The sequence below is a fragment of the Syzygium oleosum genome, unplaced genomic scaffold (genome assembly GCF_021117445.2).
Source record: "Syzygium oleosum isolate NSW1041296 unplaced genomic scaffold, Sole_v2.1 Sole_v2.08, whole genome shotgun sequence".
NCBI lineage: Eukaryota > Viridiplantae > Streptophyta > Magnoliopsida > Myrtales > Myrtaceae > Syzygium > Syzygium oleosum.
Window position 1 is genome coordinate 4,531,694 of NW_026607492.1, and position 26,703 is coordinate 4,558,396.

At 40.7% G+C, this 26,703-nt stretch overlaps 4 protein-coding genes across 5 annotated transcripts; all 4 read right to left on the reverse strand.

Annotated features, from left to right (window-relative positions):
- Positions 1 to 5,848: 5,848 nt before the first annotated feature.
- On the reverse strand, positions 5,849 to 10,675 carry LOC115666262 (GDSL esterase/lipase 5-like). The gene is made up of 6 exons (XM_056314105.1): positions 10,329 to 10,675; positions 7,398 to 7,656; positions 7,162 to 7,283; positions 6,814 to 7,044; positions 6,449 to 6,698; positions 5,849 to 6,307 (listed from the first exon to the last, which is right to left on the reverse strand). Exons 1-6 carry the CDS (start codon positions 10,329 to 10,331, stop codon positions 6,063 to 6,065), a joined length of 1,110 nt encoding a protein of 369 aa, XP_056170080.1. The 5' UTR covers positions 10,332 to 10,675; the 3' UTR covers positions 5,849 to 6,062.
- A 2,809-nt stretch (positions 10,676 to 13,484) lies between these two features.
- LOC115663765 (GDSL esterase/lipase 2-like) lies at positions 13,485 to 15,793 on the reverse strand. The gene is made up of 5 exons (XM_056314101.1): positions 15,418 to 15,793; positions 15,183 to 15,304; positions 14,839 to 15,060; positions 13,996 to 14,245; positions 13,485 to 13,860 (listed from the first exon to the last, which is right to left on the reverse strand). The coding sequence occupies exons 1-5, from the start codon at positions 15,776 to 15,778 to the stop codon at positions 13,616 to 13,618; spliced, it is 1,200 nt and encodes a 399-aa protein (XP_056170076.1). The 5' UTR covers positions 15,779 to 15,793; the 3' UTR covers positions 13,485 to 13,615.
- Positions 15,794 to 20,792: 4,999 nt separating this feature from the next.
- Positions 20,793 to 23,413, reverse strand: LOC115685748 (GDSL esterase/lipase 5-like). Its single transcript, XM_056313906.1, has 7 exons — positions 23,177 to 23,413; positions 22,672 to 22,741; positions 22,451 to 22,551; positions 22,240 to 22,317; positions 22,087 to 22,146; positions 21,170 to 21,419; positions 20,793 to 21,028 (listed from the first exon to the last, which is right to left on the reverse strand). The coding sequence occupies exons 1-7, from the start codon at positions 23,411 to 23,413 to the stop codon at positions 20,793 to 20,795; spliced, it is 1,032 nt and encodes a 343-aa protein (XP_056169881.1).
- Positions 23,414 to 24,810: 1,397 nt separating this feature from the next.
- Positions 24,811 to 26,703, reverse strand: LOC115686306 (GDSL esterase/lipase 5-like). Of its 2 annotated transcripts, XM_056314106.1 has the most exons (6): positions 26,094 to 26,703; positions 25,881 to 26,002; positions 25,710 to 25,796; positions 25,566 to 25,625; positions 25,207 to 25,456; positions 24,811 to 25,110 (listed from the first exon to the last, which is right to left on the reverse strand). In XM_056314106.1, exons 1-6 carry the CDS (start codon positions 26,344 to 26,346, stop codon positions 24,869 to 24,871), a joined length of 1,014 nt encoding a protein of 337 aa, XP_056170081.1. In that variant the 5' UTR covers positions 26,347 to 26,703; the 3' UTR covers positions 24,811 to 24,868. The 2 variants fall into 2 exon arrangements, with proteins under 2 accessions (XP_056170081.1, XP_030467404.2); XM_030611544.2 differs by having other exon boundaries at positions 25,566 to 25,796; positions 26,094 to 26,695.

Sequence of the window (26,703 nt, forward strand, 5' to 3'; positions counted from 1 at the left end):
TTGAGGTTGGTACATATATATTTGTTACAAAGTCTTCAGTCCGTGCATTGAACAGCACTCATGAAATTGGGAGATACATTGGATAAACGTGGGAGATAAATCTGGACAAGTCGTAGCCCGACTATGTATTTTTACATTTATTCCCACTTTCGTCAAGGAGACAAGTCTCTAATCAATTTATAGTCGCTTTTTAGTACTTATCTAGAAGCCCACTTTTATAAATCATGTGCTTAGATGATTCAAATCGAGTTCTTCGTGTGAGCACCAGGGCACACCATTGGTTAACTCGATTTGGAGGCAACCATCGTTAGTTTACAGTCGCCCGGGAATTAGGGCGCGAATGATAACCATTCTGCTCCGGAAATCAAATTCTTGCCAGAAATTAATTTCTGGAATTCTTGCTAGAAATCGATTTCCAGAGGAGAAATCTGTTTGATAAAATAAGACTAATTCTGCTCCAAAAATTGATTTATGGAAGAGAAATCTATTTGATAAAACGAGAAGAAAATTTCTGCTTCTAGATGAGAAATGCATTTTATAACGGCGCGTCAATTTTATTTCCGCAATAAAGATAGTTCGAACTCAATTGCAAAATATTATTTATCTTAACCTACAATGCAGTAACGAATTTGTGATAGGATTATGATGCAAATAACAGACATTGCTATAACTAACCGCGCCATTAGCATTATCAGATGATTTGTGGGGGGTGTAAAGACCTCGTCAGCATGTTCACCCCAAGTCGTCACAAGTCAATAAGAGAAAAACAGAGTTTGTAGGTCCGATATAGTGCAGGCCACATATGTCGCGATCGCGATCGACGACACATTATCTACAAATTACAATTGCCAAATTCAAATGACTCCAAAGCCATTTCAAGTTGTTTGGATTGTGGCACGCAAGAGTCCAACCATCACGTGACCAGAATTATACCTCACCAAGATCGGTCCTAGTCTTAAAAGGCAACTCCGAATAGAGAATTACAACGCAATGATTCATATGACTGAAAAGTTGTATGAAAACCATCACGTCAAACAAAAAGAAAGAAAATACATGTTTAGAGAGTTCAAGCATATTTTATATAATGTATAATGAAGACATAATATGCGACTGAATCTGAGTACATTTTGCTTCCCATTTGGGTGGCTATTTATTGACCATGCAACACCCATTGACGAAAAGGTTGCTTCTTGGTCCGCTTTGATTGATGTCTCGGAGCCCTCGCAAGTTGTGATATCAATGTCCACTTTTAGTCGATGAAACATATTTCTATTGCGGTAACAATTTATATATAAATATTTTCGTGCACGATGAAAAAAACTTTGTTCACTCGTTCATATAAACAATACAAACGATCATCTTCAAGAAAATATTTTCTAGATCATTCATTTTTTGTGAAACAAACGGATTTCATTCCAACGATAATTTCTATCGGCTTTCAATGACCGAGTATATATGATTGTGGGCAACGTCAACAAATACACTTCTGCACTAAAGAAACGTTTTCACACGTGGGCACAACGCCTGTCGAATGATTCTTCAAATGCAAAACTAGATTGGTTCATCTCTTGATAATGGCGATCTCTCGCCGCTATTTCCACTCCTTATAAGCACGTAACATGGATAAAACAGAAGAATGTTGTGGATAAAGATAATAGATCCCGGGAAAACAAAAAAAAACACAAAAAACTTTCTGAAACCTGTAGCAGATGACAAATATTTTCAACACTGTTACACAGCGTTAACAAGCATAACATGAAAAAATAGACGAGCACACCAATGATTCACGTGTAAACTCAAGGAGTTATTTGTCTAGGACACGAATTCGTCTCAGGTGCACATGCCAATTCCCAAGAAGTCATTTCAGAGTACGAAAGACAAGGTGCCATTTTAAAAGTGGTCAAGGCAAATTCCAACCTCCATTTTGTTCTGTCGTGTAGATGGATCAAACTACTAATAAATAAGCTATGAGGGCATCGGTGAGAAAACAGGGCGTGATGGCCCAGCAGAGACGATCGAGAATCAAAAACAGAGACATGGTTTTAAAGGATTAGCTAACATCCATCTAAAGTCTAAGATGGCTTTCTCCGACACTTATCAGTGTGTCCTCCGCCGAGACACCAGAAGTCCTAGCAAGAAGATGGCTCCCCAAGACTCCTACCTTGTGGGCACTACCTGAACCACCATCTCTGAGCAGCAGATAATGGAGTGTTCAGGAATGGAGCATAGCGCTGAAAAAGCGGATTAACACTCCTTCCAATCTTAGCCCACGTACTTTGATGATAGCCCGCAGTTGCAGGGGCATGATACATAAGCTTTAAAAGCTGCAGAAGGGAAAAAGGATCCAAGCAGAATGAGATATAAGCAATAAGGAGTCCCTCATACAACATCAATAGCAAGGTCTGAAACATAACGCAATTAAGAGGAACCATGCATAAGAGGAACTTTATGCACGTTGCTTGTTACTGAAGAATCAAGATATTCTACGCACTCTGCCCTTCCAAACTACGGCGCAGATGCAGAGAGAGAGAGAGCAGGACAGCGTTAATTTGTGCCTTAGAACCCCATATGCAATTAAAAGTCCAAGGCAAGTAGCCCAAAATCATTGTTTATGTAATCTTGTAAACATAACTCGGATAACTAGAAGAACAAGTGCATATGACCCTGTTGCAGTGATTGTATGGCATTCAAACACTTGTTCACATGTCAGAAAATATTCACTCCAAAGGAAAAAATATATAGGCGCATAATGAAGCATGGATGAAATCTCATCGTACCCAAGCATTGACAGAGAATTGTATAGTTTGCCGATCCCAGCGCAAAGAAGTTGGATTTGAAGCTGAAGTTGCTGATGGGCTAGAGCTTCCGGTAGAAGATCCTAAACCAAAGAATAGGGTTCAAAATCATCAAAACGAATTTCAAATCGGTACATGGTAGTGTATCAAAGAAAACACATCTTATAAAATTTCATTGATACACCCAACACCATTCCTATCAAAGTGGCCAATGTCAATGTATTTTACCAGTGCTACGGGATCGAGGCTGCTCATTGGTCGTTGATGAAGCTGAGGACGGTGTAGATTGCCTTGCTGACTGAGATGAACTACCGGAAGACATTGGCTCGACAATGAGATCGCGATCCTGCATAAACGGAGCTAAATCGTCATCACGCAAAACATAAACTGCAATAGCCAGAGGAACAGATATCGCTGCCACCGAAAAAATCGTTCACGCTTTAAGCACGATATCCCATCATCACTTCATTGGTTTCTCTCGAAATTCTCCACAAAACCGATGCGGTAAAGCCGAATCATCTAAAAATTTCCTCCTAAACACCCCCATTCACGACAAAGGAGGGGGGTCACGCAGGAATCCACTATAATGGAGGGCAGAAAAGTCTCCCAAAATACAAACGATTGCGGACGAAGTTAATAACAAAAAGAGCCCCCTTTAATGCAGAACCAACAGGAGGTTAAGGCACGCCCACATTTCAAGATTCAAATTCCTAACAAGCCGGTGGTCGCCGCGTCACGATTTCAATCCAATTAATCACAAGCAACCGAAACACGTCTATACATATCCAACCGCGCAGAACCTCCTTCTCAAGCTCGAGAGGCCAACTCAAACGACCGGAATAAACCTAAAGCAGCCGCATCATCTACTCAATAAAACCTACCGCGAACTTCCAATCCCACCGGCAGGACTAATCCAATCCCTCAACTCCAAATCAAACACAACCACGCTCCCTCTCTCTCTCGACAGAAGTCAAGAACGCATTTTTACCAAATGCATTTTTGTTACGGAATGCAAAAATTGCTCCGGAATGCATTTCGAAAATTTTTTAACAAACGCATTTCTGTTCCGGAATACATTGCAGAGCAGAAATTCTGCTCCAGAATGCATTTCATGTGCACCCTTATTAGCTAACATAACGGCCTATATCTGGACAACGGGATCCAGAGTATGTAAAACCGATGAGCACCCTCACTCTGTTTCTAGTACCGCTGAAGGCAGCCCCCAATCAAACCCGTCTCAAGTGCCATATAGCGTGCTTCTGATCACAACTAACCCGAGGCCTAACGGGTTAAAATACTCCGTTCAATTAGATGTTGCGTGAGAGTTTTTCGATCAATTGAATAGCTCATATGCCAACGACATGGGATCAAAGATATATCTTACGCCCAGGGCAATCATAATCTCCATAATATATTTTATGAGGGTCAAAATGGCTGCATCTTCAAAATATGTACTCATTTTTATATGGAAGTGATGTCCATGATAAGAAAACAATTAAGCAGAGACCTTGTTTTTCTCTCTATTTTGTTAGGACAGAAAGAAGCAGTGTCTTCAGATCTTTCACTGTCTATGGTCCCCGGCCGGGCCATACGATGTGTTGTTTTGTGGTAATCTGGCAGGTCCAATAATTGCACCACATGCCGACAACATTCGTCCTATTATGCATAAAGGTCTCGAAATCTATCTAGAATCATCGGTACCCCAGCTCTTGGCATGATCTCGTCATATACATGAATGTCTAAATTCCTAATGATTCACCATTTTGGTAAAGTCATGTTAGCTCGTTACACCATGTCTATAGTCTAATCACGTCGTATACCACTTTCTAAGTGCCGAGGTGGATCCAGGCTCGTCCATCTCGATGGATGAACGGGTTAATCAAGCCCGCACAGAATTTAATGGGCTGCATAATGAAATCGATTAGTGTTTCAGTACCCTACAATCCTCGATCTCTTTTCTTAACTATTCATCGCATTGGGATAGACTATTGACGATTCATTTTAAATCATTCCTATGTTTTGTTGCCTCAAAATGCAACTAAAAGCATAGAAACAAGTGATAAATTGGTCTAATTAATTTAATTGTCAAGGCTCAAGTACCTTTATTTTCTCAAGGGTCCAAGGGTCCAAGAAAAGTTCAAGTTTGCCCGAGTTTGAACAATTTTTATGCATTATAAGGCCCGATGTTCATTAAACCTCCATTCCACATCCATTGGGCAAACTGTTGATTGGCCCTTTTCAGTCGGATGGTTGTCGAAGAATAAGTATTTTTCGAGATGATGGCACAATGAATATTCTTTCATTTCTCTCTTGCCTCCGCAACTCAGATTCGCTCTACACGGACCCGAACCACAACGTGCCATTTTCGCCTCCCTGAAGCCTGAAATTAATTTTAGACCATAAGATGCTCTCACTTTTTCATTGTCTATCTAAGATGTAAGCATAATTAAGGTTAGAGAGACTTGTATTACCGACCGTATTTCGAGGGTTTCGGATTCTATTATGGGCTGAAGCGTGGAAGTCAAAGTAGGAGCACTTGAATCCTCGTAGTTTGAGCCTCCAGCTCTGTGAGAATTGAAAGGAGAGCTATGTTGGGAAGCTTTGCAAGCTCATTGGCAATACTTGAGCGAGTTATGTGGGTTTGATGTCAAAAAAGAAAGATCAATACTTTAGATGGATCACACGTTTGAGGTACTTATTTGGAGAGGCTAAGAAGCCCGCCGTCTTCAAAAGAGCGATGCTAAGCAACCTAAAACTGGTCGACAAGATGGATATATTAAATGGGTTAACATTCAATACCCAATAACAATCTGTCCCATCAATTAGTATACTAATAACATTCGTAGGCATAGGCTAGGTCCATCTCGGGGGAATGAATGGATTATCAATCTGGCCTTTAATTTAATGGGCTGCATAATGCATTCGACTCTCTTCCCTCTTCTTTTTCTGAGTTTTCGTTGGTAATTTTTCTCCATTTCAGTTGCTTAATGTTTAACCTTATCTTAAGAACACTCACTGTGTTGTGGGCCTTTGAAATGTAGTTAGAAACATAGAACAAAGCAATAATCAATCGCATTTATTCGAACTTTTCCCAAAACTTTCAAGGAATTCAAGTTTGTCCACCTTTGAACAATGCTGGAGCCCGTTTGCACATCCTCGTTCTTTAACAGAAGTGCAACCATACATCAATCCAAAACAATGCCCCGTTATTCATATTTGACGTTTGAGCTGGTTGTGGTTATTCACCAACGTTTTCAAAAAAAAAATTCAAACACACTCGTATTTGAACAATGCTTCTAGGTTGTGAGGTCTAACAACACTCGGACTCCCATTCCACATCAACTGTGCAAATTGCTGGTTAGCCCTCTCACTTGGATGGTAGGTATCAAAGAACACATACTTCTCGGGACGACGACATAATGAATATTCTTTCACTCCTCTCTTGCCTCCACAGGTCGAATTCGCCCTATAAGGACCCGAACCGCAACACGCGTTTTCCGCTTCCTTAAAACCTGGATTGATTTCACATGTCAAAAATAAGGACTTCTATTCAGTACACGAGCAATGCAAAAGGTACAAATGCACACGTGGTATAGAAGGAATGATGCTTAAACTAAAGCCAAATTAGGTGCGCCAGAGCATAAGTAACTTACCATATTTCGATGGGTATCGGATTCTCTCACTGCCTGAGGTGTAGAGGTCGAAGTAGGAGTACTCGAATCCTTGGAGTTGAGTCTCCAGTTTTGTGAGTATTGAAGTAAGAGCAGTGTTGTGAAGCTTGGCGAGCTTGTTGGCTTCACCTGAGCAAGAACCATTTCTGGTTAATGCTCTCACACCTGGCACGCACCCAAGTGGCCCTATTCCAATCACTGCAAATTTTCTTCCTCCTACTTTATATATTCCCTGAAAAAACATTATAAATCTATTCAGTATTCATCCACTTTGAAAGATTATGACAATCAACAAAGGTTGATTTAGGTCTAATTACAATTATAAGGCCACGAAGTTTGGTTAATACCTTGAGCACGGTGGTGATGTTACCAATCACCATCCCCACGTAATCCTCCATGGAAATGGACTGAAACAGAGCAGGAGTATAAACGAGAGGCATCAAGTAGTCATTGCTTCCGATGCTAATCAAGTAAACACCCTCCTTAATTATCCTCTTCGCCTTCTCACTCCCCCCCTTCTTCCTCAGCTTCTTCTTTAGCTGTCGAAGCTGCTTCAGCTGCATCTTGAAATCCACCACCTGATAAATTATAAACGCGAACTTATTCATGTCCCATGTTTCTTGCAGTCTCATCAAGTGGAAATATTCACGTCAAATAAAGCTTCGTGCCAAAAAAAAAGGGGAATAAGAACATACAAATCCTTTGTAAGTGTCAACGAGAGCACCAGCTCCAGCGGATGCAAAATTCGCCCCTCCCATGAGTTCACCATCTTTCTTTTGGAGATATGGTGGAATCAGCGGCAGCTTTGCATGTTCGGCTGCATAACCAAAGAAAAAGGAAAAAAAAATAAAACAATAAATAAATTAAGCACTAACTTATGAGGAAATAAATAGAATTTGCGCACAAGTTACCCGGAAAAAAAAGAAGTTACCGATGAAATCAGCGATGAGACGACCGTCGGAGAATCTGCCAGTGGGATGGTGGAAGAACGTCTCGCCATAAGGAGGAAAGTTTGCTCTGAAATCTGCAGTGGTGTTTATGTAGTTGTTGGTCCCTGCGTCGTTAATGGAGTCGCCGAAGATGAACAAAGCAACGTCTTTCCGAGATTGATTGGCACAGCCAGTTGATACGAAGAGGCTGGCGAGACTAGCGAAGAGAATGATGTGGAGAGTCGGAGTCGACATGATGACCTGTATTGGATGATGTTCGTCCACTTTAGGTTTAATATATATAGACACATAGAATATGGTAATCATAGTATTTGTTACGAAGTCTCTTCTATCTGTGCGTTTACCAGGAATTACGAACTTGAGGGATACGATGGACCAACGTGGGAGACGCGTCTGAACGAGTCGTGGTCCGACACGGTTTTCACTGTTTGGCCACTTTGGCCGACTAGTTTTTTTTTTTTTTTTGGTCAAGTGGCCGACTAGTTCAACACTTGCAGTGCAAGAAGACTTTCGTCAAGGGGGACAAGTCTTTAACCCTATCATAAGCGCTTTTAGTCGTTATCCAGAAGCCCACTTTAATAAATCATATGTTCATGATATTTCAAAAGAGTTCCTCGTGTGAGCCCCAGGGCACACTACTGGCTAACACAATCAGGAGGCAGCCTCATCCGCGGCCTTCGCTCCAATCGTGTCTCACTCGCACCCTCACATTATAATAAGTATCTTATTAGTCTAAGGTCACACGAGACTTACCGGGTAGCATAACAGCCAATATCTAGATATCGTGGGATCGAAGTATGTCAAAACCGATAAGCGTCTCCGCTCTGGCTCCGACATCACTCTTAGCAGCCCCAACTGCAACCCATCTCATGCTCGATACAGCACGGTTTTGATTAAGACTAACCCGTGCCCCTAATGGGTTTAAATGCTTCACGGTAGTTGGAGGTTGCATGAAAGTTGCTCACCAATATACAATATAATAGCTCATATGTTCACAATGCTAGATCAAAGATTAATCCAACGCTCAATGCAATCGTAATCTTCATAATATCTTTGATCACGGTCAAAATGACTGCATTTTCGAAATATGCACTCTTTTTTGCATGCACAGATGTCCATAATAAGAAACGATTAAGCAGAGACATTTTCTCTTTCTAATTATCTTAGTACACTCAGAAAGCAGTGTCTCTTGGGATCTTTCATAATCAAACGGAACAGTGGGGAAAAGATTGGCCTGTCACGGTCCATGGTCGCTCGCCAAGCCGTGCGAAGTGTCGTTCTGTGGCAATTTGGCAAGTCTAATAACGGCACCACATGCCAACAACAACATTCTTCACGGGACATGTGATACCTATGTTTGTCGCCTCAAAATGGAATCAAAAGTAGAGAATCAGTGAAACCTAAAACATACCCTGTCACAGGTTTCAGGATAGGTTCAAGGGTCTAACAAGTTCTTTTTTTTATATTTCATTTTTAGTTAATCAAAACAAAAATGAACGCAACAATACTAAACAAGCTAGTCATTCACCAAAGAATTCACCAAAGAAAATACAAAAGACTAGTTTTCCTGGCATTACGTTTCAAATAAATACAATTAAACTGAGAAGTCATTGTGTGAATCAATACTCGGAGTGAGCGGTTCCATATTTCGTATAGGTTCCACTTGAAACCTACCCATGAAAATAGGTTTCTTATTTTTTGGAACCTGGAACCTACCATATCATAGGTTCCAAGGTCATTGCCAAGGTTTACCCAGGTTCCACCTATATTATTAATTGAACAATTGCAGTGAACCATCACCTTTAATTACCACCACTTGCTGCTATGATCCACTGACCATAACTTATATTTAGACACACGAAGAATATGAAACATTAACAAGTCATAAAATGAAAGCTCAAACTAGTGGTTCCAGATTATACATCCATCATCTAACGCCATGAAACACCGTAGGATCACGTGAAGATATTGACCAAGAAAAAACACAAAAAGGTTGTTTAGGTTTCAAATTCCATATTCTAGATTCCAGGTTTTAGGTTCCGCCTATCTAGAACCTAGAACCTACCCGTTGAAACAAGTTCTCTAATTTTTGAAACCTAGAATTTATCTTACATATCTTGAAACTTAAAACCTACAGATTCTCATCGATCAAGTTTTCAGATTTCAAGATCTACCCCGGAACCATACTCGCCACTAGTTCCGTGGCAATTTGACAAGTCTAATAACTGCACCACATGCCAACAACAGCATTCTTCACGTGACGTGTGATACCTATGCTTTGTCGCCTCCAGATGGAAACAAAAGTAGAGAATCAGTGTAATTAATGCAACTGTCATCAGTCAAGTACCTTTATTTCCTAGGATAATAATATAAATCATCTCTAAATTTTAACCAAATATACAATGTGATCCAAGAACTTTTAATTTGTTCAATGTGATCCCTGAACTTTAATCCAATGTGCAATGTGATCTCTAAACTTTTGATACATGTTCAAATTAGTCCATAGAATATTGAAAGTTGATGAACCACTTTACATATTAGACCAAAGTTTAAGGACCGTATATGTCATTTTCCCTAATTTTTGCCCAATTTTGATCAATGTTTTTATATTACAAGGCCTGATGATACTTCAACTTCCGTTCCACATCAATTGGGCAAACTATTGATTGGCCCTTTCGGTCGGTTGGTTATCGAAGAATAAGAACTTTTCGGGACGACGGCACAATGAATATTCTTTCACTCATCTCTTGCCTCCGCAACTCGGATTCGCCTTATACGGGCCCAAACCACAGCATGCCATTTCTGCCTCCCTGAACCCTGAAATTAATTTTAGAAGAAAAGATCCCACGACTTTTCACTGTCTAGATAAATATGTAAGCATAATCAAGGCTAGAAAGACTTGTGGTACCGACCATATTTCGATGGGTTTCGGATTCTATTCCGAGCTGAAGTGTAGAAGTCAAAGTAGGAGTACTTGAATCCTTGTAGCTGAGTCTCTAGCTTCTTGAGAATTTATACGAGAGTTCTGTTGTGAAGCTTTGCGAGCTCATTGGCAATGCTCGAGTAAGAACCATTCCCGCTTGATTGTCTCGTGGATGGAATACATCCAATATTTCGCATCCCAATCATTCCAAATTTCCTCCCTTCAATTTCATAAATATCCTAAAAAAGGAAAAATTCAGATAGTCATTGGTTATGACAATTAGGAAAGGTTAATTTAGTCAACATCAGAGGATAAAGTTCCATATGCTTAGCCCCGGATCAAGAAGTAAACCTTCTAGGAACTGTATGAATGCTCAAATGTGCTTACCTTGAGCACGGTGGTAAATTGGTGATGTTTCCAATCACCATCCCAACGTAATCTTCCATTGCATAGGACTTGAACAGAGTGAGATTGCGATAAATCGGCATCTAGGTAATCGTTGCTTCCAATGCTAATCAAATAAATAGCCTCCGAAATTACTCGCTTTGCCTACTCATTCCCTAATCTCCTACTTAACGTCTTCTCCAGCTTCTCAAACTACATGCATCATGAAATTCATCACCTAATAACAGCCCAAAGAAAATAACTTGAAATTATTAGAATCTCGTGTAAGAAAATAGAAGAGAGATGGCATTATTACATAAAAATCCTTCATACGTATCAATCAAAGCAAGCTCATCTAGTCATAAACCTTTTGACAATATTCCAATGTAGTCCATTTAACCAATTTTGGCCGAAAAATCGATGATGTGGTAGTCTAATCAGCGCCAGCTGTTCTACGTGGCACAGCCTGCAGTTGACCAGTGTTGAGGTGGATGATCTTTGCAATTTCTTTAATATTTTGAATTTTTTTTCCTTCTCTTTTTTTCTTTTTTTCTTTTTTTCCTATTCTTTCTTGTGTTCATCTTCCCAAAAAAAAGTTCGTCGGGGTCTCGGCAATGGCCTGCTGGCGACCCTCACAAAGCCTTAGCAAGGGTTGCGGCCCTCGCTGAAGAGAGATCTCATCATTGGTCGTATTCTCCGGCAGCATGTTCGTGATTATTGTCTCCATAGGCTCTCTTTATGCGCTCTTCGAAGGCACCCTAGAAGAGGACAACAACAATGGCAGCTTCCATTGTGGCTCGCGGATATGTCACTTCTTTAGATGATTGTTTAACAAGTAATGTGAGGTGGGCGTGCATGATAGAGCCAATGAAAAAGGAAACAGCCAATGACGCAATGAAAAAAAATTTGAGACTAAGGCTCCGTTTATTTCACGAAAATGAATAATTTGAAAAATATCTTACTAAAACTGATCGCTTTTATCACTTGAAGTAATTAGTTAATAAAAAATATTTTTCATTATTGACAATAATTTATAACTAAATATTTTCATAGACAATGAAAATATTTTTTGTTCTTTTACATTAATAAACAATACAAGTAATTATTTTTAGAATAATGTTTTCAAAATTCTTTATTTTCTGTGAAACAATCGGAGACTAAGACAAAATTGGCAAAAGGAGCACAACGGCTATAGAGTTTCAAGATATAACAAAAATCAACCAACGAGAAAAATGATTAAAAGACATATTTAGCTCCCATAAACAGCAACTGCGATAATATCCGCTAAATTCATGCAAACTAAATAATAATAATAGCTACAAAGTATAAGAAATCAGATAAAGTTTCTAATTTTCTGGCCCAAAAAAAAAAGATAAAGGTACTATTTTGAAGGGGGCTAAAAAGCCCACCGTTTTCGGAAGAGCAACACTAAAGCAACCTAAAACTAATCTACAAGATCGTTATATTAAAGAGGTCGCACATTCGAACCAAAAAACAGTTTGTCTCATCAATCAGTATACTAATTTTCCAGGTGATTTTAACATACATATTGTTTCTCGGGAGATATCATGAACTTTCTAAACGTAATAGTAGGACTCAGCTTGGTTCATCTAGGAGGAATGAAAGGATAATCAATATGGCCCATAGTTTAATGGGCTGCATAATGCAATTGACTCTCTTCCCTCTTCTTTTTTCTGAGTTTTTTTTAATTCTTAATTCTTTAAGACTGATTTTAAGCATAAATTTTCTATTGGCTCATTTTCCTAAGTGATCCAAACGCCGAAAAATTAGGAAAATATATTTCCGAAAGATGTTTTCCGCGAAACAAAGAGAGCCTTAATATTAAGGAGTGAGCAAAATGATGGACAGCCATATTTACGCTCCTATAAACAGGTTTGGTCCGGTTCTCGATAATATCCGCTAAGCTCATGCAAACTAAATAATAATAATCATGATATCGTTCTCTTCTAGGGTAATAACAATGATGATAAAATATATATTTTTCTAATTTTTTCATATATATTTATTTACTTTTTAAAATTTTTGAAAAAAATAGAAAATATTTGCTTTTAAATCCTCAGGTTGTCATCACGAAATGCTATCACCTATTCTGTAACACCTGCATTCAGAACATAACAGAAACTCGTCCTCGCAAATGCCCATCCTGTAGAGCTAGTTTTGGGCCTAACGACGTCAAGCCTGTTTATTTCTGACGCAGCATTAGGAGACTTGTTCTGCAAAGACTTCTGTAGTGAATGATCTGAAACTGCTTGAATACCCAAGAAGGGGATAGCAGAAGTTTGCTTGTCACTTGTCTTGTTCTTTAGGCAAGTTCTAGTAGATATCTTTCTGACTGCTTATTGCTTATTCTTGCTGAGCACCATTGCTTCTTTTGCTTCCTTGAGCACATTCACATTTTATAATGGGGGATTAAATTCCCTCTTGCTTTTACTAATAAGTGATTGATCCCATTAAAACCGGACCGGACCATCGGTCCGGTCCTCGGTCCTAGAAACTGGGAACCGATCATTCCGGTCCGGTTTCCGGTTCTTGGGTTGGACCGAACCGGACCGGAAACCGCTCACCCCTACTTAATATCGGTTCTTTATCATTTTGCCACATCTTAAGAACGTTATTGTGTTTTGGGCCCATAAAATGCGTTTAAAAGCATAGAATCAAGGAATAATCAATCTCATTTTTCAGACTTTTCCCGAAACTTTTAAAGCATTCAAGTCTATTGCCATTCTAACAATACTAGGACTCATTTGAACATCCTCATTCTATAACAGAAGTGCAGCCATACAATCAATCCAACATTATGCCTCGTCATTCATAGCTTGATGTTCGAGCGGGATGTGGTTATTTACCTACAATTCCAGATAATTATAAAATTTAAACACCTTCAAGTTTGAACAATGCTTCCAGGTTGTGAGGTTTGATTACACTAAGACTCCCATTCCACATCAATTGCGCAACTTGCCGGTTAGCCCTCTCACTTGGATGGTTGGCATCAAAGAACACGTACTTCTCCGGATGACGACATAATGAATATTCCTCCACCCCTCTCTTGCCTCCACAAGTTGGTTCTGCCCTAAAAGGACCCGAACCACAACACGCGGTTTTCGCTTCCTTGAAACCTAAATCAATTTCACATTTCAAAAGTAAGGACTTCTATTTAGTACACGCGTGATCTAACAATTATGAATCCATAAGTGGTATAGATAAAATGGTGCTTAAGCAAAATTAAGTGCACCAGAGAAAAAATAACTTACCATATTTTGACGGGTTTTTTATATTGTCACTGCCTGTGGTGTAGAAGTCGAAGTAGGCGTACTCGAATCCTTGCAGTTGAGTCTCCAGCTTTGCGAGAATTGAAGGAAGCGCAATGTTGTGAAGCTTTGCGAGCTTGTTGGCTTTACCTGAGCAAGTTCCATTTCTGGTCGATGCTCTCATGGCTGGCACACACCCAATTGGCCCTATTCCTATCATTGCAAATTTTCTTCCTCCTACTTTGTATATTCCCTGAAAAGAAAAATCAGAAAGCCAAATCATCCCTCTTAAAATGCCATAACAATTGACAGATAGTGTATGTAAGTAGAGGAGTGTGCCTTTAAGATTGCTCGGGAGATGAACTAATCGAATACACTCGGATACCACCTGACTATTAGATAAAAGGCACCCAAATAATTACGCAATTCTATACTTGTGACGCACACGGAGCTATGTAACCAATAATCAACTAAGTGATATTATAGATTTTTATTGGATATCAAATCACGACCTATAAATTTAAATAACTACTTAAAATTGATCATATTAAGAGCAGTTTACTTAAGGGTCGGCATTTCGTGTTCACTAGTCAATTTGGATTACAAACTCGTGTTTGATTATGTCATCTTAATATATCTCTATTGAACATAAAGAAAATATCATGGAGTTCAAACCGTGCCATTTTCGAATATGCCAATTTACATCGGCTTTTATATGCAAATCTGTCGAACCGTGTCGATTTGTGCCTAAAAATTGCAAGAAATCACAAGGTCGATAAAATTTATTTTTAAGTGACATTTCACAAAAGTGGATGGAAATTTGGATTTTTTTTTCTGTATTATTACCTTGAGCACAGTGGTGATGTTTCCAATCACCATCCCCACGTAATCTTCCATGGAAATGGAATTAAACAGAGCAGGATCATAAACGAAGTAATCATTGTTTCCAATGCTAATCAAGTAAACACCCTCCTTGATTATCCTCTTTGCCTTCTCACTCCTCATCTTCTTCCTCAGCTTCTTCTCTAGCTGTTCAAACTGCTTCAGCTGCACCATCATATCCACCACCTGATAAGTCAACAACACGAACTTATTCATTTCCCATCTTTCTTGCAGTCTCAAAAAGTGGAAATATTCATGTCAATTAAAGCTCCGAGCCAAAAGAATAAATAGATAAATAAGAGACATACAAATCCTTTGTAAGTGTCAACCAAAGCACCAGCTCCAGCGGATGCGAAATTCGCCCCTCCCATGAATTCATCATCTTTCATTTGGAGATATGGGGGAATCAGCGGTAGCTTTGCATATTCAGCTGCATAACCAAAGAAAAAGAAAAAGAAAATAGAACAATAAATAAATTAAGCACTAACTTATGAGGAAATAAATAGAATTCACGTAGGAGTTACCCGGAAAAAGAGAAGTTACCGATAAAATCAGCGATGAGACGACCGTCGGTGAATCTGCCGGTGGGATGGTGGAAGAACGTCTCGCCATACGGAGGAAAGTTTGCTCTGAAAAGGGTGTCTATGTAGTTGTTGGTCCCTGCGTCGTTAAGGGAGTCGCCGAAGATGAACAGAGCAACATCTTTCTGAGATTGATTGTCGCAGTGAGTGGAGAGGAAGAGGCTTGCAAGACTAGCGAAGAAAATGATGTGGAGAGTCCGAGCCGACATGATGATCTGTGGGGGATGATTTTCGTCGTCCTTAGCTTTGAAGTCTATTCGTTGGATATTTATGGACGAGGTAGCGATCATAGAATTTGTAACAAAAGTCTTCTCCCTGTGCATTCACCAGGACTTATGAACTTGGGAGATACGATGGACAAACGTGGGAGATACGGTCTGAACGAGTCGTGGCGACGCTGTTTATACTTTTTGGCCATTTTGGCCGACTAGTTCAACACTTCGCCACAAGAAGGCTTTTGGGAAATCTCCATTATAAGAAATTTTTTCTCTTTAGTTATCCTAGTCCACAAAGAAAGGAGTATCTTTCGGGATCTTTCAAGATCAAGGCCTGTCACTGTCTATGGTCCTTGGCCGGGCCATACGAACTGTTGTTTTGTGGTGATCTGGCAAGTCTAATAACTGCACCACATGCCAACAACATTCTTCACCAGTCGTGCATGGTCTGTCGAAGTATATCAAGGATCGATGGCACCCTAACTCTTGGCATGATCTCTAATGCCCCAACTTAGTATTATGAAATGAGATAGATTATTAATATTTCATTTTAAACCCCACGAGACATGTAATACCTATGTTTTGTCGCCTCAAAATGGAATTAGAATTAGAGAATCTTAGTAATGAATGAATGCTACTTTCAACACTCAAGTACCTTTATTTCGTCTAGGGACAAAGAAGTTTAAGTTTTGCCCAACTTTGAACAATGCTTCTATATTAGAAGGCCCGATGATGCTGGAACTTCCGTGTCACGTCAATTGGGCAAACTGTTGATTGGCCCTATTGTTGAAGAATAAGAATAAATTGGCACGATTCACTTCTCTCTTGCCTCCGCAACTAGGATTCGCTCTAAGGGTGAGCAAAAAAACCAAACAATATCGGGAAGACCTCGAATCAGACCGAACCAGCTGGTTTTGGGTGGTTCACACAGAACTGATCCGATTCCCAATTTTAATAAATTTGAACTGGTGAATACTGGTTCCCGGTTCTACACTTGAAACCACCCATCTGGACTATCCGGACTGAACCTGTGTGTGTATTTTAATTCTTGTGTTTTCAAAATCCTAATTCCAGCTTTCAGCCTCTAACGTTCCTCACACTCTCTCTCAAAAAACACTAATTCCTCTCTCTTGCAGCTCGCTCTCTCACTTTCTCGCAGTCTAGCTCTCTCTCGCCTTGAGAGTTTGCACAAAAGAATCGAAATTGAGGATGGCGAAGCAGACATGGTGGCCTTGGGGAAGGTACTTGGGGTCGACGGTCGGCGAGCTCGTGCTGTACGGGCCCTCGGGGAGCCTGGACTCTGGCAACCGCTCGATGAGGTGGAGGAAGAAGCCCGTGGAGGGAAGCTCAGCCATATCACCTTGAACTCGAAATTGGGGCTCTCCACCTCCTCGAAACCCAGAATCTGCAATCATCAAAGAAGCACTTCAGGACCCAGGAGAAGTGAGGAACCTGATCAATGGGGGGAAAGAGAGAGAGACCTCTTTGTAGAACTCGGCTAAGCACCGGACGTTGGAGGATTCTCGCGATACGTGGTTGAGACGCGCCCTTCATTGCCATTGTCGTTTTAGATTTTTGTGAGGAGAGAGACTGAATCACAAAGAAGCCCCCCAGGACACGACCAGTTCCATGGAAATACCCGGGAACCGAACTGGACCAGTGATCCGATTCCCGGGTGGATCTAGAAATTAGTGGGCGGTTCCCGATTCCCACTTTGTGAAATCGGCTTTTAGTGGGTGGGACCTCCCACTCTAGGACCATATCTCGATGGGTTTCGGATTCTATCCCGGGCTGAAGTGCAGAAGTCAAAGTAGGAGTACTTCAATTCCTTGTAGCTAGTCTCTAGCTTCGTGAGAATTTATATGGGAGTTCTGTTGTGAAGCTTTGCGAGCTCATTGGCAATGCTTGCGCAAGAACCGTTCCCGGTTAATTGTCTCGTGGATGGTAGACACCCAACATTTCGAATCCCAATCACTCCAGATTTCCTTCCTCCAATTTCATTAATTTCCTAAAAATGAGAAATTCAGATACTCATTGGTTATGACAATTGATAAAGGTTTTTTTTTTGGTCAAATACAATTGATAAAGGTTAAATAAGTCCAAATTAGAGGAATAAATTACATATGCTTAACCAGATCAAGAAACAAACCTTCCAGGAATGTAATGAATACTCAAATGTGCTTACCTTGAGCACGACACCGTCGGGAAAATTATCAAAATAGTCATAAACCTATTACAATTGTGTCAATTCAGTCCTAAACCTTTTTTTTGCCAATTTAGTTCTAAACCTTTTTGCATTTGTGCCAATTCAGTCCATCTGGCCAATTTTGACTGGCCAGCGCTGACGTAGACGCCGGCCGGCCAGCGAATGCTAACGTGACAAATTTTAAAATATTTTTTATTTTTTCAATTTTTTATTAATTTTTTTCTTTTTTTTTCCTTCATCTTCTTCAACCTCTAGCCGGTCGCCAGACCGGCGACCGGCCTGAGGCTGGGGCCGGCGAGGTCTCGTCCTCGCTGCTCGCTTCGAGCAAGGCCAACCTCGCCAGTTAACAGCGAGGACGAGCCTCGTCGGTGGCTTCAAGCGAGGCCGACCTCGCCAGTTGCTGGCGAGTTTGAGCCCTCGCCAGCGACGGCGAGGAAGGCCTTGCCCGACCTCGCCAGTTGCGGGCGAGGACGAGCCTCACAGCCGGCGAGGTCTCGTCCTCACCGGTCGCTTCGAGCGAGGCCGACCTCGCCAATTGCCGGCAAGGTCGAGCCCTCACCAGCGACGACAAGGATGGCCTTGCTCAAACTCGCATCTGCCAAGTCTCGTCCTCGCCAGTCACTTCGAGCGAGGCCGACCTCACCATCGCTGGCGAGGTCGACCTCACTCAAAGTGACCGTCGAGCTGGCGAGGTTGACCTCGTCGGCAGCCGACGGGGTCGACCCCGTCGGCCCCATCTTCTAGCCAGTCGCTGGTCTGGCGATTGGCTAGAGGTTGAAGAAGATGAAGGAAAAAAATTCAAAAAAATAAATAATATATTTTAAAAATTGCCACGCCAACGTTCGCTGGCCAGCGGGCGTTCACGTCAGCGCCGGCCGTCCAAAATTAGCCGGATGGACTAAATTGGCACAAATGCAAAAGGTTTAGGACTGAATTGACACAAAAAAAGGTTTAGGACTGAATTGGCACAATTGCAATAGGTTTAGAACTGTTTTGGTAATTTTCCTCGACACCGTCCCTATGTATTCTTCCATCGAATAGGACTAAAACAGAGTGAGATTGCGATAAATGGGCATCGAGTAATCGTTGTTTCCGGTGCTAATCAAATAAATAGCCTTCGAAAATTACTTTCTTTGCCTCCTCATTCCCTAATCTCTTACTAGCTTCTCAAACTGCTTTTGCTGCATCATGAAACTTACCACCAAAAAAACAAGCCCCAAGAAAAGGTTAACGTAATAACTTGAAATTGTCTGAATCTTGTGTAAGAAAATAGAAGAGACATGGTATGATGACATACAAATCCTTCATAAGTATCAATCAAGCCACCAGTTCATTTAGTCCTAAACATTTTGATGATCTTCTATTATAGTCCATATGGCCAATTTTGACTGACAAATCGCTGACGTGGCAGTCTAATTAGCGCCATGACTGTCCGACATGGCACGGCCGGTGGCTGACCTGCGTTGAGGTGAACGATTGTTGCAATTTTTTTAAAATTTTCTGAAATTTCTCTTTTTTTCCTTTTCTTTTTTTTCTTTTTTCCTTTCTAATGTTTTCCTATTCTATGGCAATTTTGATGCGCCGGGAAATTTCCAGTGATTCCACAAGCGGCATCATTCGCTCGCGCGACTTCAAGACCCGTGTCGAGATATTTTCTTTAAGATTTTGATTGTTGGACTAGTAATGCGAGGTCGGCGTGCTTGATAGAGCCAATGATGCAGTGACTAGAAAATTTTGTTACTAAAGACAAATTTGGTACAAGGACCACACAAAGGCTATAGACTTTCAAGATATGACAAAATCAACCAATAAGAAATATGATTAAAAGACATATTTAGCTCCAATAAAGAGCACCTAGGATAAAGGTACTGATTTGAAGAGGACTAAAAGGCCCACCGTTTTCGGGAGAGCAACACTAAGCAACCCAAAACTACTCTACAATAACAATCTGTCTCGTCAATTAGTATAGGAAAAATGATACAAACAGTCCCTGAACTTTACCTCAATGTATAATGTGATCTCTGAACTTTTAATTTGTTCGATGTAATCCTTAAACTTTCGCCAAATATGCAATGTCGTCTATGAACTTTCAATTTTGTTCGATGTGATTTTTGAACTTTTAATACATATTCAATCTAGCCCCTGAACTATATGAAAATGTTCAATATTGGCCTTGAACTTGAATTAATGAAAGGATGACAATTGAACATTTTCATATAGTCCAAGGACTAACTAGAACATGTACCAAAATTCCGGGGACCACATTGAACGAATTAAAAGTTCAAGGACTGCATTACATGTTGGGCAAAAGTTTGTGGACCACATTGAACAAATTAAAAGTTCATGAACCACATTGTACTTTGGGTTATTATTCAGGGACTATTTGTGTCATTATCCTATTAGTATACAAATTTTGTAATTGATCGTGACATACTTATTGCTTCTCTGGAGAGCCCATAAACTTTCTAAACATAATGGTAGGACTGGGCTCGGTTTATCTGGGAGGAATGAATAGATAATCAATCTGGCACATAGTTTAGTGGCTGCCTAATGCAATCGACTCCCTTCCTTCCGTCTTCTTTTCCCCGTGTTATTTCATTCTTAATTCTTTTAATATCAGTTCTTTTATTGTTTAACCACATCTTTAGAACGCTCACTGTGTTTTGGGCCCTTAAAATGCATTTAAAAGCATAGAATTAAGCAATAACCCATCTCATTTTTCAGACATTTTCCAAAATTTGTAAGGCATTCAAGTCTATCGACATTCGAACATTACTACGGCTCATTTGGACATCCTCGTTTTTTAACAGAAGTGCAACCATACAATCAATCCAACATCACGCCTTGTCATTATTTGACGTTTGAGTGGGATGTGGTTATATACCTACAATTTCTAGAAAAAAAATTCAAGCACCCTCAATTTTTGAACAATGCTTTTAGGTTGCGAGGTCTGATTATACTGAGACTCCCATTCCACATCAACTGCGCAAATTGCCGGTTTGCCCTCCCAGTTGGATGATAGGCATCAAAGAACACGTACTTCTTAGGACGATGGCATAATGAATATTCCTTGGCTCCTCTTTGGCCTCCACAACTCAAATTTGCCCTATAAGGACCCAAACCACAACACGCAATTTCCGCGTCCTTAAAACCTGAATCGACTTCACAAATTGCAAATAAGGACTTCTATTTAGTACACAAGCAATATAAAAAAATGCAAATCCACAGGTGGTATAGAAGCAATTATGCTTAAACTCAAGCAAAATTAAGCGCACAGGGCATAAACAACTCACCATATTTTGATGGGTATTGGATTCTCTCACTGCCTGAAGTGTAGAAATCGAAGTAGGAGTACTCGAATCCGTGAAGTTGAGTCTCCAGCTTAGTGAGAACTGAAGTAAGAGCAATGTTGTGAAGCTTTGCAAGAGTGGTGGCTTCACCTAGGCAAGCACCATTTCTGGTTAATGCTCTCATGCCTGGCACACATCCAATTGGCCCTATTCCAATCATTGCAAATTTTCTTCCTCCTACTTTGTATATTCCCTGAAAAGAAAAATCGGAAAGCCAAATCATCCACTCGAAATTCCACTACAATTGACAGATGTTTTGCAAGTCTAATTTTGGTGAGGCCAAAACAACAAGGTTTCCTTGCAAACACATACTATCTAGGGTGTATGTGGAGGGGTGCACCCTTAAGATAGTTCTGGGAGATAAAATAATCGTGATACACTCAGATGCCACCAACTATAAGATAAAAAGGTACCAAAATATTTGGACGATTCTATACTTATGCGACACATAGTGCTACATAACATATAATTAACTAAGTGATATTACATATTTTTATTGAATATCAAATCACGGCATAGTGATTTAAACAACTACTTAAAAACGATCATCATCTCTAAGAGCAATTTACTTAAGGGCCGTCATTTTGTGTGCATTTGTCAATTTGGATTATATACTCATGTTTGACTGTGCCGTGGCAATATTTCTCTACCCGAATACGCTAAAATGTTTTGTACTTCGAACTCGCGGCATTTTTGAATTTGCCAATTTACATCAGCTTTTATATATAGATCTGTTGAATTTGTCGCTTTGTGCCCGGAAATTGCAAGAAATCACAAGGTCCATAAAATATATTCTTAAGTGAAACTAGAAAATGCTTTCTGCAGAGCGGGTGGATTACAGAATTCTTGTGGTTTCGCACCTGGAGAACACTGGTGATGTTTCCAATCGCCATCCCCACGTAATCATCCATGGAAATGGACTGAAACAGAGCAGGACTGTAAAGGAGAGGCATGAAGTAATCATTGCTTCCGATGTTAATCTAGTAAACACCCTCCTTGATTATCCTCTTCGCCTTCTCGCTCCCCATCTCCTTCCTCAGCTTCTTCTCTAGCTGTTCAAGCTGCTTCAGCTGCATCTTCAAATCCTCCACCTGATAAGTCAAGAACACAAACTTATTCCTTTCCCAGCTTTCTTGCAGTCTCAAAAAATGGAAATATTCATGTTAATTAGAGCTTCAATAAATAGACAAATAAGAAACATGCATATCCTTTATAAGTGTCAACCAAAGCAACAGCTCCGCCGGATGCGAAATTCGCCCCTCCCATGAATTCATCATCTTTTATTTTGAGATACGGTGGAATCAGCGGCAGCTTTGCATATTCAGCTGCATGACCAAAGAAAAAGAAAACAACATAGAACAATAAATGAATTAAGCAGTAACCGATGAAGGAAACAAATAGAATTTGCCTACAATTTACCCGGAAAAAAAATACAGAGAAGTCACCGATAAAATCGACAATCAAACGACCATCGAAGAATCTGCCAGTGGGGTGGTGGAAGTGATGGGTTATATCCTAAACAGAATCAGAACAATCACACAGATAATAGAAAAATTGATATACAAGTTTACTCAGGTTCACCTCAGAGTAGGGTTACGTCCTGCAAAGGGATTCAACTATGATATTTAGGTTTTCAACCACAGTTACTCATTACAACGATCTCTCATACGAGTACAATACATATAGGACTTAAAATGGGTCCAAAGCCCAAACCTATCTAAATCCCTTTGATCCCACAACAAACGGGCCAGCAAACCCGATATTGTTTCGGGAGCGCTGCTCCGAGCCCCCGTCCGCTCACCGGGGAGCGGAACCTCCACCTGCTGTCCAGGCAGCGGGACCCCCGACATTCGGTCCGTAGGGGTTACATGTCATCGGTTCATACTTCGGTTTCCCTAAGCTCACGTGGGCATATCTGGTATGAGAAACAAGAATCCCCGAAGTATTCGCCAACTCTAACAGGAAGAACGTCTCGCCATAAGGAGGAATATCTGCTCTATAACCTGCAGTGGTGTTTAGGTAGGTGTTGGTCCCTGCATCGTTGAGGGAGTCGCCGAGGATCAACAGGGCTACATCTTTCCGAGATTGATTGCTGCAGCGAGCGGAGAAGAAGAGGCTCGCGAAAACAGCGAAGAGAATGAAGTGGAGAGCTGGAGCCGACATGATGACCTGTGTCTGTTGGATCATGTTCGTCCTCTAAAATGTGGTGATTATAGTAGTTGTCGCGAAGCCTTCTCTCCGTGCATTTACCAGGACTAGTGAAGTCATAATCGGCAGCGTCGTGCTCGTTTTGCCAAGCATAATATTTCGTTCTCAGCTCAAGAAAAGAAGAACAGAGCCATCTATGGCAGAGAATGGACGTACGTAAATCGCGGTTGCATCTTGAGAACGACCAGTTACGTAATGAATCTTAAGATGTCAGTACTCGTACATGTTCTTTCCATACAGAAGTACATTTATACATTGAGTTTGCATTAGTCTCTTGACTTACGTTTAAACTTGGGAGATACGTCAGAACAATCTCAGGGCAGCCTCCCATGGGCCTTGCTCTGATCATGGCTCGCATGCCGCCCCCTGACATCATGAAAAGTGTTGTGTCTATTTAAGGTTGCGCGGACTGATCTGCCAACATAACAACCTGTATGTAGACATCGTGAAATCTGAGTATTTAAAACCGATAAGCGCCCTCACTCTAGGCTCTAATGGCAGCTCCCACTCGAACCCCTCTGCAATGCGATATAGTGTGATTTTTTATCACGACTAATCGACATCTCACTGGTTTAAAACGCTTCGTGCTAGTTGGAGATCGCGTTACAGTTATTCACCGATGAAACAGCTCGTGCGCCCACAACGTGGGATCAAAGACATATCTATCGCCCGACGCAATGATAATCTTCATAATGTCTTTATACCATGGTCAAAATGACTGCATTGTCCAAATATGTACCCCAATTTTGTATAGAGCGATATGCATAATAAGAAAGTAGGGTCTTTTGGATCTTTGATGGTGGACGGCCCATATGATGCGGTGTTTTGTGGCAATCCGGTAGGTCCAATACCTGAACCAAATGCCGACAACATTCTTAACCAATTATGCATAAAGGACTATCGAAATCTATCAAGGATCATCAATACCCCATCTCTTGGCATAATCTCGTCGTCTAAATTCCTAATGATTCACCATTTTGGTAAAATCATGTTAGCTTGTTACACCACGTGAATAGTCTAATCTCGTCAAATGCCATTTTCCAAGCACCGAGGTGGGCCAAACTTGTAAATGTATCGTATATTTAGACACTAGATGAATCGCACCAAAATAGAGCTGTTAATACATTACTTTATTTGGGCTCGGTCCATCTCGACGACGAATGGATGATCAAGCTCGCACATAATTTAATGGACTGCATAATGAAATCCATCGGCATTACGATACCTTTCCATCCTCTAAGTCTTTTTTCTTAAACGTTAAATGCAATCAGATAGATCATTGATATTTCATGATAAACCTCACGAGAATGTGATACCTATGTCTTGTCGCCCCAAATGGAACTAAAAGCATAGTATCAAGTGATAAATCGATCTAATTAGTTCAACTATCAGCACTCAAGTACCTTTATTTCCTCAAGGGCCCAAGAAAAAGTTCTAAGCTCGCCCAAGTTTGAACAACTCTTCTACATTATATGGCCCGGTTATGCTTGAACTTCCGTTCCACATCAATTGAGCATACTGTTGATTGGCCCTCTCGGTCGGATGGTTATCAAAGAACAAAAATTTCTCGGGACGACGGCACAACGAATATTCTTTCACTCCTCTCTTGCCTCCGCAGCTCGGATTCCCCCTAAATGGACCCGAACCGCAACATGCCATTTTTCCCTCCTTGAAGCCTGAAATTAATTTTAGAAGAAAAGAGTCCGTCGCCTTTCATTGCCTATAGAAAGATGTGAGCACAAATTAAGGTTAGAAAGACTTGTATTACCGACCGTATTTCGATGGGTTTCGGATTCTATCCCGGGCTGAAGTGTAGAAGTCAAAGTAGGAGTACTTGAATCCTTGTAGCTGAGCCTCCAGCTTCTTGAGAATTGATATCAGATCTATGTCGTGAAGCTTTGCAAGCACATTGGCAATCCTTAAGCAAGAACCGTTCCCGGTTGATTTTCTCAGGGATGGGAGGCACCCAATATTTTTAATCCCAATCATTCCAAATTTCCTTCCTCCAGCTTTATAAATCCCCTATAAAAGAAGAATTCAGATACAACGTTATGACAATTAATTAAGGTTAATTAAGTCCAAATTAGAGGGAAAAATTGCATATGCTTATTAGCTGGATCGAGAAGTAAACCTCGAGCACGGTGGTGATGTTTCCGATCACCATCCCTACGTATTCTTCCATCGAAGAGGGCTGAAACGGAGTGAGATTGCGATGTATCAGCGTCAAGTAATCGTTGTTTCTGATGCTAATCAAATAAACAGCCTCCGCAATCACCTTCTTCGCCTCCTCATTCCCTAATCTCTTGCTCAACTTCTTCTCTAGCTTCTCAAACTGCTTTAGCTGCATCATGAAACTTACCACCTAAAGAACAAGCCCAAAGAAAAGGTTTACATTAGATAAGGACTTTGTGTCAGAAAAGAGAAGAGCGGTGACACAATTACATACGAATCCTTCGTAAGTGTCACTCAAAGCACCAGCTCCAGCAGATGCAAAATTCGCCCCTCCCATGAATTCATCATCTTTCATTTGGAGATATGGCGGAATCAGCGGCAGCTTTGCATATTCAGCTGCATCATAAAAAATGGGGGCAAAAAAAACTATTGTCGAAATCAAATGAAAACGAATACTTTGAACACAAGTTAAAAAGAGAAAACTTACCGATAAAATCAGCAATAAGACGGCCATTGGAGAATCTGCCGGTGGGATAATGGAAGAAAGTCTCTCCATAGGGAAAGAAATTGGCTCTGAAGTTCACAGTGGTGTTGATGTACTTGTTGGTTCCTGCATCGTTGATGGAGTCCCCAAAGATGAACAGAGCGACATCTCTTGGCAACGGATTGTCGCAGCGAATCGAGATGAACAGGCTTGCGAACGCGGCCGTGAAAATTGCATTCAGAGTTGGAGTCAACATGATGATCTTTATTTAGACAATGCTTGCATGTTTCCTCTTGTTTTAAGATTTATGTCTCTCCCTTTCATGTGGAAGTCTGGCGATCACAACCTTATTTTCCAAAGTCTTATGCATTGACCAAGAAAAATGTCGAATGATTTTGTCTGAAGCATTTGTTCTTGGATCGATGCATAACATCTTTCTGCCGGGTCAAATGATTTGCTTGGAATCGCCAAGCAAGTTCCAGGAAATTTGTTCTTTTGACTGTAGGGAGGGAGACCGATATTGTCTATCCACAACTAAGCACGAAAAGAGGGGAAAATTCAACGAATTTCACTTAATTTTGAGTATGGACAAACAAGTTTCGACTTAATACAG